The sequence below is a fragment of the Pristis pectinata genome, chromosome 1, assembly GCF_009764475.1.
Source record: "Pristis pectinata isolate sPriPec2 chromosome 1, sPriPec2.1.pri, whole genome shotgun sequence".
Taxonomy (NCBI): Eukaryota; Metazoa; Chordata; class Chondrichthyes; order Rhinopristiformes; family Pristidae; genus Pristis; species Pristis pectinata.
The window spans coordinates 17,666,810-17,679,071 of NC_067405.1; the positions used below are offsets into that span (position 1 = coordinate 17,666,810).

Sequence of the window (12,262 nt, forward strand, 5' to 3'; positions counted from 1 at the left end):
TTCTAATCGCCTGCTTGAGCACTTTCCTGCTTTATATTCTACAAGGGCCCAGTCTGATTTTAGCTCCCTAAACCTTATGTATGCTTCCTTTTTCTTTCTGCCTAAATTTACGACCTCTCAGGTCATCCAAGGTTCCCTTACCTTACCATCCTTGTCCTTACTCCTTTCTGGAACATGCTGATCCTGAACTCTGATCAGCTGGTCTTTAAACAACTCCCACATGTCAGACATGGACTTGCCCAACAGCAGCTGCTCCCAATCAACACCTCTTAGCTCCTGTCTTATCCTGTTGTAATTTGCCCTCCCCCAATTTAGTACTTTCCCGCAAGATCAGTTTTATCCTTTCTCACGACCATCTTAAAACATAATGAGTTGTGGTCACTATTCTCAAAATGTTCACCTACTCCCAGGTCTGTCACCTGGCCTGGCTCATTTCCCAAAACCAGGTCCAGTATGTTCTCTCCTCTAGTTGGACTCTCCACATACTGTTTCAAGAACACCTCTTGGATGGACTGAAGAAATCCCACCCCACCTAAACCTCTTGTATTAAGGAAATTCCAATCAATACTGGGGAAATTAAAAGTCCCCCACAATGACAACCCTGTTGTTTCTGTACCTTTCCATAATCTGTCTACGTATTTGTGCCTCCACCTCTCGGTGGCTACTGGGGGGCCTATAGTATAATCCCATCAGTGTAATTGCACCTTTCTTATTTCAGAGTCCACCCAAATTGCCTCTGTAGATGAGCCCTCCAGTACGTCCTCTGAGTACTGCTGTGACATTCTCCCTTATCAGTAGGGCAAACCCTCCACCTCTTTTACGTCTAAAACAATGAACAACAACATCTCTATCACATCTAAAACAATGAAACCCAGGAACGCTGAGCTGCCAGTCCTGTCCCTCTTGCAACCGGGTCTCTGTAATGGCAACAACATTGTACTTCCATGTACTGATCCAGGATCTAAGTTCATCCTCCTTACCCTCCTAGCATCAGTCCCACCATGTTCATTAGCCTGCCCCTTGCTGTCCTTCCTTTCATTCTTACTTGTCATACCATCTTTCTCGCCCTCAACCCTACCACCTGCTGCGCTGCTGCTGTGGTTCCCACCCACCCCTGCCACTCTAGTTTAAACCCTCCTGAATAGCACTAGCAAACCTCCCAGGTAGGTTCCTGGTGTTTAGCGGGACTGGTTATGTCCCTGCCCACTGCTTGTCCTCCCAATCCCGATCTCACAACAGAAATAAAAACTGCTGGAAATACTCAACAGGTCAGGCAGCATCTGCAAACCAGAGGTATGAGTACAATGGGCAGTGAGAGTAGCAGTGCTTACAGTGGCCTCCATCCCAAGTTTTATTCTGGTGGATAGAGACTTGAGGGATTCCCAGATAAAGCTCAGTAGTTATTGAGAGGGAGAAAATATGACCAGTTCTGACTCAGGGAAGGGGGAACTGTTTGGTCTCAGAGGGGAAGAGGGAAGGAATGAACAACCAACTTTAAAAAACACCTAGCTTTTACATTTTTCTGAATGAGCTGATGTGTTGATAAAAGTGACCAGAGTTTTCAAAAATATGGCAGGTGCTGTGTTATATTTCCTTTCTCCCTCTTCACTTATTTAATATAATTTCACACTTACAGGAGAAAGTGTTTGGCCCGTTAAGTCAACGGTGGCATTTAGTGGAAACTCCTCAAATCCCCTTCTCACAATAGAAATAAATACTGCACCAAATACTCAACAGGTCAGGCAGCATCTGCAAACCAGAGGTAATCTGCTGAGTATTTCTGGTTTTGTTACAGATTTCCATCATCTGCAGATATTTTGCTTTCCTTCCCAGAACAGTCTGCACACATCCCAATTATAACGAGCACAACCCACAACCTGTCCTTTAACGTTGGAATGTATTGTTCTCAATCCTATACTCAGCCCACTCTCTGACTGCTGAGGGTCGGATCACTTCATTCACTTCCCCGCCTTCACAGACCGGCTGACGTTTTTGCCCAGCAGCGAGCACTCTGCCGCACAATACCGTACCGTGAGCAACTTTCCCGTCTCACGCTGACAATGACCACAACAAAAATCATTTACTTCGTTGTTGACGGCAGACCCGAGCAGGCGGAATTTCCCAGCGATTGCCCGGCCCAGGACGTAAAAGGTAGGGGAAGTTTGGCTTGGATACAACCTGATGAATTTGGTTCTTGGGTGATGTGGGAAAGTTGCTGTTCGCGGACTGAAATCGACGTCGGATAAAGTAGCGGAGGAATTAGCCGATAAAATAGACCTTACCAAACTGTGGAAAAGTTATGCTGACCAGATACCGTGCACGAGGAATAATTCAGTAAATCCCATCAGGTTCTTCCCAACAACATTATTTAAAAAAAACATTTTAAACACTCTTTCACGGACAATAAATTACAGATGTTTAATTTAAAGTACAATTTTGTAAGATTATTGATTCTCTTGGCACACTGATAACAATGCTGTGACAGCCCAGGTTAGGAGAAGCAATATGAACCATATACGACTCGATTAAGTGGACATTATGTTTACATTTGTTGACATGGTGCACAGAACTATTATGCTTTATGCGTACAATATCAGGTAACTGAGGCATCAACAATACCTTGCACATAACTATATTGTGAACTATCAAGCCAGTATGTTGGAAGAAAGTCATAACGGACAGACTAGATAGGAATTGCAAAACGAGAAAAAAAAAGATGAAGACATCTCATTGACCTTCTACCATCTTGGTAGTCGCTCTCCACAATGATACAGGGGTTGTTGATGAACAATGATTAATTTCTAACCAATATATAGCAGGAGTTAATTCACAGTGCTAAGTGTGTTTGGGGGACCAGGGTTCTGAAGTCACCACCTTTTTTCCTGCATGCCAAACTTAACCACGTTCAAAATCTCAGATTGATGCATGCTTGTAAACCTTACCTATTAGCCTAGAAATTAGAGTTCACCTATTTTTGTGTTAAAATAAGGCTGTATTCACAGCCCATTCAGGTTCCCTGCAAAAATAAAAAGTCAAGAATTGTTGAAAATGCAGTTTGAAATTAGCTGTATAGCAGTTCACACACGACAAGCACTGGAGCAGGATTTGTGTGGACTCAGGTCCATACCCAACTCCTGACACTTTGTATACAGCATTCAGAGACGGGCATCAGCACTTAAAGGCATCCTCCCCATGGCAGCTGAAGTGCACGTTGCTGCCGTGGGGAAGAAAGCTTGCCGATTCATTCACAGGGATGTGCAAGTCCTGATTAATAAGATAAGTACCAGAAGGGAGGTCCTGTGCTTTAGGAGGGCCAGGAGACTCACCAACACAACCACAGGAAGGTAAACTGCTGGAAGAACTCGGGGTCAAGCAGCATTTGTGAAGGTAAATCGATGGAGGAATATCTTGGGTAGCTTATGGCCTAATGGTCTGAACATTGAATTTTCCAATTTTGGGTAACCCACTACGCCTGTGCTCCTTTCACATTCCCACCAGCACGTCCAGGGTCTCTCTCCCTTTGTTCACCTTTTCCATCCCTCCTGCCCGCCCAACCTCCCAGACTCATCACTCTTCCCCACCTAGTTTCATCTGCTCATCATGCACATACCTATCTACCTGGGTTTCTTCTACCTTGGCACAGCTTTCCTATCCACTTAACCACTTTGTTCCATCCCTCATCTGGTTCCACCTATCATCTGCCATGCCCTCTTGTATTGAGCATTGGTGCCCTGGGAAAGAGGTGCTGGCTGTCTACTCTATCTATTCCTCTTAATATTTTATACACTTCTATCATGTCTCCTCTCATCCTCCTTCTCTCCAAAGAGTAAAGCCCTAGCTCCCTTAAGATACAATAAGATATTTTTATTTGTCACATGTACATCAAAACACACAGTGAAATATATCTTTTTGCATAGTGTTTTGGGGGCAGCCCGCAAGTGTCACCACGCTTCTGGCGCCAACATAGCATGCCCACAACTTCTTTGGAATGTGGGAGAAAACCGGAGCACCTGGAGGAAACCCACGCAGACACGGGGAGAATGTACAAACTCCTTGCAGACAGTGGTCGGATTTGAACCTGGGTCACTGGAGCAGTAAAGCGTTATGCTCATAATCCATACTCTAAACCAGGCAGCATCCTGGTAAATCTCCTCTGCACCCTTTCCATCGCTTCCACATCCTTCCTATAATGAGGCGACCAGAACTGGACACAGTACTCTAAGTGTGGTCTAACCAGAGTTTTGTAGAGTTGCATCATTACCTCGCAGCTCTTAAACTCGATCCCACGACTTATGAATGCTAACATCCCATAAGCTTTCTTAGCTACCTTGTTCTTGATGACTTTAGAGCTTCGGTGATTTTTTTTAATCCAGTATTTCCCGCTGCCCTAATTTTTTGAATGGCTTCCTTCTGTGTCATATATTTTCAATGATTTCTATGTTCCCATAAACTACTATTATTTCCCCTTTTCTTGCAGCTCAGAGAGCTAGCTCTAATTATCTGTCAGTGAAAAATAATTTCACCACTAGCAGCATAGTCACCTTCCCACCCCACCAACTCACAATAAAGCAGTGTATTCACAATGGAACACAAAGAATTGGGTATACATGTCCAAAAGAATATGAGAAGAATCATTTCTGAATGGGGTGAAATAGAATAAGTAAGTACATGTGTAAATAGAAGAGAATGCGATGTATAAGGAGAAACCTTTTTGACATGTGCACTGTAAGAGATGAAAATCTTATGAAGTGTGAACTATTAAGCTACTAGTCAAGAGAACAACAGGACAAGTTTTCCAAGAGTAATGATATAGAAACATGGAAGAACAAATGAACAAACAAAAATCTATCGAAGGACCAATGGTAAATACTATCACTAAAGAAAGTGATGCAAAAAGTATTCTGCGAAGATTGACCAAGAGTAGATTATTTGATAAACCATGGACAAAGATTAGATCATCATGATCACAGGGGTTGGGTCAGACTTGGTGGAGTCAAACTGGAGAGCATGAGGGGCTGTGAGGAATTCCAATTGGATGAGGTATGGTTTAAAAAAAAGGAAAGGAAGACTTGATAAAAGAAAAAAAAGCTGTTAGCATGTAAAACCTGTAAACCGACAAGATGAAAGTTTGAAGTGGAAAAAGATGGGGAAGGAATTGAAGTGCCCATGTTTTGTCTTACTATATTATGAATAATTGTAGAGTTGTACAAACCAGAATCATCCCAGATTTAAATCCTGAACCATGATGAATTAACTGACCGAGATCAGGATGGCAGCAAGGGTGCTGCTTTTGTACTACAGTTTATTACCAATGGATAAGAAATAAATTAGTTATAATTTCATCTCCTGATTAACATTCAGAAGCTGCTAATGCTTGAGGATTGAATGCTTTATAATTTTAAACTAATCAGATTGACTTAAACTCCTACGCCATCCTTCATGTATATGGTTTCATGAATCTGTACTTCAAAATTCAGGAGAAATAATGAAGGAACAAAATTGTTGAGACATATACAAAAAAAATCAGTGACATAACACTTTGTTCCTCTGTCATTCTTAATGACTTGATAATTATTTTGTCAAGTTGAATGGCAGGCATTGTGGAACATCTAATCAGCAAAGGATTTAAGTCATGCTTTAGAAAAATCATAAGAATTAGCTGTCTAATTCTAACGTGAAAAGAATGTATTCTTGATTTTAAAAATAAACCAGTCAACCCCTTGTGACACTGCATAAGGTGGAGAATGTGATCACATGTTTGTCTCGTTTCATTGACATGCTTATTTCTCTCCAGCTTCCCTTTAACTGATTCTCTTTCTCTACTGCATCTCTATCCTTCAACTCATTTTCTTTCTTTATGCTTCTCACTCTGTCCTTTTGGAGGGAAAGGAACCTCTGATAGCTGCAGGTTAGTTTCAGGGATAGAAATTAGAACCTTTCATTTCCAACCAGCTTTTAGATTTTTTTTATACTAAATTACTTTATTGTTGTATTATGTTTCTGAGTAGGATTTTTCTTCTCACTCTGTGATATCAGGTTGGACAAGTGAGTCTCAGGTTTTTAGAATACTTCCATTCACTGCAACTTCAGTGAAAAGACTTCCAGTGCGAGCCAGCTCCACATAACCAAACAAGTTACCAACCCAAAAATATACTTGCTCTGGAAGTTTATATGTGAAGGGTATTGTGAAAGAGTACAGCTTTTCTGGATCTTTTACTCACTATTCAGAAGAATTTGGAAGGGAAAAACTTCAAAAAGAACTCACTGGCAATTCACTTAGGTAGGGAATTTCAACTGGGCACCTCCTGTGGTAAATCACCCTTGAGACCCACATCAGGGATACATGGGAAGATGTTTATCCCTGTGCATCGTTGCTTTTGGATCATTGTGAAGGAACTTGGACCAGGTTGTCCGACGAGCACATGCCACTGGGCATTCGTAGGACAATGTGATCCAAATTCTGTAACACCTGCACATAAGCAAAAACCTTACCTAGGAGCCTGAGCTGTTATATCCTATACACTCCAACACCCACCAGCTTTCCAGCTGCCTGACCCTGATCTGTGGCCCCAAACACCACAAAACTGTCTTTGGCGTTGCTGCCAATTTCTATCCCATGATATCTTGATACTACCTCCATTTTGGATCTGCCACCATCCTTTCCCCACCCACAATTTCCATGCCTTCAACCATGATACCAGCTATCTTGATCCCTTCTCTGCTGGTGGTGTTGCCAGCCTCCCAGGTCATCGTACTTTCTAAATTCTGGGCTGATATCCTGCTTTTCATCACACAAGTGCTTGAATGATTCCCTGTCTCCCTCCCATCACACAGCTCCCAAATTCCCCACTGATTTCACCCTTCTTACTTTGCAAAGAAGGCAGCATTGAAAGTATACCCTTCCTAATAGAAATAGATAGCATGACTGATGTTGCGAAGTGCGTCCAAAGCCCCCCCCCCCCCCCTACAGGAGAGGAGGATTGTAGGATCATTTTGGAGTGTGTGAATGTACAAGATCCAGTAACTTGCAATGAGGCTTTCAGGCCTTTGTCACAACTGAATTTTGATGGAGTCGGCAATGAACAAACAAATGTTCTTCTACTGCATTAATATCACTCCAGCACATTGTCTTTAGGATACACTGGAATTTCTAGGCACTGGCATAATTGTCAGCTTTTAGGTTATAGTAGTGTTCTTACAGCAATTTCTGGCTTTATTGCTATTCATTGTTATTATCATCTTTCAATATCAAAAACTCAATTATACATATATTTTAGCTCATTTTGTGTCAATATGTGAGTGACTAATGCCACTGCACATTTTTACCGCATATGTAATAGTTATACAAGTCCCCTTTTTCTGCTGTGCACTCTTTCAGAAGGAAATCTAGTGCTATCTAAATCACTCATAAACTCTAATCAAAGTCCATTTCAGTAGGCACATGTCACTGTGCATTCCATTTTCTATAGGTAGGCGAGAAATGTTTTCCAAGCCGCCACCTTACACTTGCTGCACTAGTTTATGAGCCAATTTATAATTAAGAATTCAGTCTTGAGAATAATCCTCTTTAAATCTTACATAATTTTGCACATTTGAAACAGACCTCTTTTCTTCACCAAATACAGCCCCAAGCATTCAGGTCTTTCATTATATATGTATCCTTTTAACTTCAGTATTATATACATTGCAGTTTCCCCATAGTTTCAGTATACTGTCTGCACTGGGACCCTCAAACCTTTTTTATAGACATTCAAATATGCCTCATCATGTCTTGTACAAGTTATCATTATTTTCTTGCTTTTGCATTTTATATGGGGATGGAATAGCTGGTGGAGTCTGCAGCAAATACCCAGCACAAGCTTACAGACTCCCACAGCTATTGTGACTATTCTTCATCTCACTCAGCCTCCTGTAGGGACCCCAGTCCATTCTCCCAGTTCCTCCATCTCCTTCACGTTTGCTCCGATGATGATACTTTCCACATGGGTGCTTCTGAGGTGTCTTCCTTCCTCCTGAACCTTCCCTTCCACCATAGTTAACAGAGTCCTTGAGGGCGTTTCATCTACTTTGCCTACCTCTTCTCTCACCCCCTCTCCTCCTGGACAGAGTTGCCCTGGTCCTCACTTCCACTCTATCTGCCGCAGCAGTCAATGTATCATACTTCATAATTTTTTGCCACTTTCATCGAGGTTTGACCACCAAACTTACCTTGCCCCTCTCAGTATTTAAAGGGACTATTCTCTTTGTGACTCTCTGGTCTGCTTCTCCATCTCCACCAACTACTTAGGGCACTTTCCCATGTAACTGCAGGAAATGCAACACTTATCCTTTTTCCTCTTCCCTTCCCACCATCCTTGCACTTCTTCTAATCTAGTATATTGCATTCAGTGTGTTCCCCTCTACATTGGAGAAACCAGATGCAGATTGAATGACCTCTTTGCAGAACACCTGTGTTTAATCTGCAAAGGCGACTCTAAGCTTTTGGTTGCCTGCCACTTTAATTCTCCATCCCACTCCCACACACACCTATCTGTCTGCAGTCTCTTACACTATTAGAACAAGGCCCAACCCAAGCTTGAGGAGCACCTCATTTCTTGTCTGTGCATGTTGTAGACTTCTGGACTCAATATAAAATTCTCCAACTTCCTCTTCCTCTCTCTTTATCAGAATGAAGCAGGTCATCCATCTGTGATACTGGCTTGGTTTTTCTCTCTCCATTAACACAGCCTCACCTCCAGGGCACGTCCAAAGCCCTGCATTTTGCAACTTTTACTTTTTCTGTTATCTGTATTTCATTTCTTAATTCATATGAACAAAGAGCAATGTTCTCTCTCCATAACAGCCCCCATTAGCCCAAGGACCAAATGATCTCATTTACAGTTTGTTCCCTTTGTCCTATCCATCCCTCCTGTACCCTCCTTACAATTTAATACTAACATCTTTTCTCTCCTTCCAAGTTCTGATGAAGGCTCTTTGATCTGGAAAATTAACTCTGTTTCATTTTCCACAGATACTGTTGGACCTGCTGAGTGTTTCAAGCAGATTTCCAATGTCTGCAGTTTGTGATTCTCATGGGCTAATAGGAGAACATTCACCTGAAACCTTGTAGGTGTCTATGTTTCTCTGGTACTGAGAAGGAATATTGCTAGAGAGTGTAGCTCAACACATAGTGTGATGAATAGCATGGTAGCATGGATCATGTTGAACAATTGAGATATGAATGCATGTACTTTACTTCATTTTAAATGTTTACAGGGTGTGGATGTTGCTTGTGTGGCATGAATGTGCCTTTCTGTCTCTCAGTTCAAGTTTGAATGCTGTATAGGTCTTGCTGTTAGCAGACATGGACAGCTTCACTTTCTGAGAAAGCGCAAATGAAACTGGACATTTTGAAATCATCAGCAAATATCTCCACCTTTGACCTTATGGTGGCATTAATGAAGCAGCTATAGATGGATTGGCCTAGGACGCTGCCCCAGGGAATTCTTACAGAGGAGAAAATGGAGTTCTAAAAACTGCACCCATTTTTATTTGCATACATTTTTATTGGTGCAACTTTTTCTCCTTAATTCCCATTGAAGCCACTGCTACAGTCAGGATGTGGTCTGGTTCCATGGCTTTTGCTGTGGCCGGTGCTCTCAGCTGTTTTTTGGTATCAGGAGAAATGACCGAATTCTGACAGGAGAACTTTGATCTGATCTGTTGCTCGGAGCAGAACTTGATTTTATCCATTGTTTGTGGCTTAATGTTCAAAACATGTAGTTCTGTGTTACCATTTTGCCAGGCTGGGGTTGCTCTCAGTGGTATTGGTATTGGTTTATTATTGTCATGTGTACCAAGCTACAGTGAAAAGCTTTTATTTTTGTGCTATCTAGCCAGACCATGCCATACATAAGTACATCGAGGTATTAAAAAGAAAACAGAATGCAGAATATAGTGTTGCAGCTATGGAGAAAGTGCAGTGCAAGTAAACAAATAAATTGCAAGGGCCATGACAAAATAGATTGAGAGATTAAGCATTCATCTTTTTCATATGAGTGGTCTGTTCAAGAGTTTGATAACAGTGGGATAGAATTTGTCCTTGAGTCTGGTAGTACGTACTTTCAAGCCTTTGTATTTCCTGCCCAATGGGAGAGGGGATGACTGGAGTGGGAGGGGTCCCTGATTATGTTGGCTGCTTTCCTGAGGCAGTGGGAAGTGTAGATGGGGAAAATGGAGGGCAAGCTGGTTTGCATGCGTTCACAACTCTCTGCAATTTCTTGCGGTCTTGGGCAGAGCAGTTGCCATACCAAGCTGTGATGCATCGTGTTTCCTTCTGGATTCCTCATTGAACTACTGCTCCTCATTGGTCATCCCACTTGATGGTAATGGCGGAAGGAGCGATAGGTCAAGTCATGAGGTTACAGATTGTAGTGGAATTCGTTTCTGCAGCTGCTTACTGCCCATGTTACCTTATGGATGCCCAGTTTTGAGCTGTTCGATATGTTCTAAGTATACACGTCTATGCTTCTGTCTATTTATATAGATGTAATATGGGCTTTGCTTTTTGGCTTTCGAGCATGCTAGTGATTCCCCTGGCACTGGAATATTTACTGAGTGGTTATGCTGCATGGCAACCATGTTAATAATATGCATCCTCTGTTTCATCTCCTCTCTTGAGAGAAAGTAGAAGCCTTGAAGTGCTAACTCTCAAATCTCACCCAGGAATGGTCCAATTTGAAAAACAAATAGTGCATTGTATCAGCATCAAACACAGATGTAATATGATGCAAACAGCAGATTATGAAACCTTCATTAGAGAGAGATGTGACCAAATTGCTTTCAGTTTTATTAAAAGCTTTGTGATATAAATTGGAACTTTTTGAAAATCCCATCTGGAGTTTGGTTTCGCTGCCTGTGAGATTTTGATTAACTGTTGCAATATTCAGTATCATTGTTGGAAAAACCTTATGCAAAAAGAAGAAGATAAAACCATATATTGTTTTGAGAAATCTAATGAGGGAAAGCATGGGTTGAAAGATTAAGGATAAATGCTAATTATAGCTCAAGTGCATTAAAACAGCAAGCACACTGCTTAGAACATCAGTTTGGAAATGGAACTGGGGCCAGGGAGTATTAGAAGTTCAGTCTGATGGACCAGGGGAAGAAATGGATGTTGCAGGCAGCAGATTGTTTCAATCTCAGTCAGAAAGAAGTCCTTGAACTTTACCTTATTTGAGCTGAGAAAATAGCTTGCAACAGCAAAAAAGAAGCTGGGGATTCTTTGTATACCTGGAATAGTGATTTACTATTTGTGGATCATCCTGTTCATGTCTTCCAACAATAGTAACAATGCTTCCAAATTAGTTTATTTGGTATTAACAGCCTAAGAATGTTCTGAGAAAGCAAAAGGTGCAAGTCAGTTTTTATTTTCTTTATTTAAACAAAATAGAGGTTGAGTGACAACCAAAGAACACTCTGGGTTAATTAAAATAAATCTAAATTCTATATCAAATCTAAAAAAACAATCTGAAATAAAATAGTGCAAGTACATTCTGATAGATGGCCTTTTCTCTGTTCAAATGGTTATTTCCAGTACACTCAGGCTTCAGTACAGAGACACCGGTAGTGTTCTCTTGGAAAACAAGAGGGCACATTTCCTCAGCTCCTTGTTTCATTCTGGACGTTTGATAGAAATGCTGTTCACATGTTTAATCTACAAGTTCCCCTCAAGTAATTTTCACTGTGGAGATTTTCCTTTCTTGATCTCATGGTCATAATGCATTACTCTAAGTTTATACTTGTACTGAGCTTGAAACCACCATTCAAGTTCCTTTGATGGGAAATATCATCTACCCAAACCTGAGACAGTTTCACAAAAGCATCTGCTCATGGCAATTAGAACCCAAATTGCTGGTTTTAAACATCACACAAACAATTCCCTTTCCCACTAAGCAAGAAAATTACAGCATGCTTCTGTTCAGCTCTCAGAATATGTGACAGCAGTTTGCATTCTCTGATGGTATAAAATGGAGTGGGGTTTGAATGAATTCTAAAAGTAATTTTTAAAGAATTTGTTTTAATATTTGGAAAGGGAGCATAAATTTGTATTTTGATTAAGCACTGTTTTTGTTCAAACCAGGATTCTTTCCATTCTGAGACCTTCGTTTAAAATAAATATGAGCTGAATTTCAACTGTATGTAATGGTCGATCTTTCATCACATTCCCACATTCATTCCTAAATGTAACAATGTCACTAACAACTTTGTTAAAATATTACAC

The 12,262-nt window shown here is 41.1% G+C and overlaps 1 protein-coding gene across 1 annotated transcript in view; it reads left to right on the plus strand.

Moving 5' to 3' along the window:
- Nucleotides 1–2,060: 2,060 nt before the first annotated feature.
- The window catches only part of si:dkey-219c10.4 (high affinity cGMP-specific 3',5'-cyclic phosphodiesterase 9A), a 66,286-nt gene continuing 56,084 nt past the window's right edge, over nucleotides 2,061–12,262 (plus strand). The window contains 1 exon segment of the mRNA XM_052025672.1: nucleotides 2,061–2,151. Coding sequence (XP_051881632.1) covers nucleotides 2,061–2,151 — 91 coding nt within the window.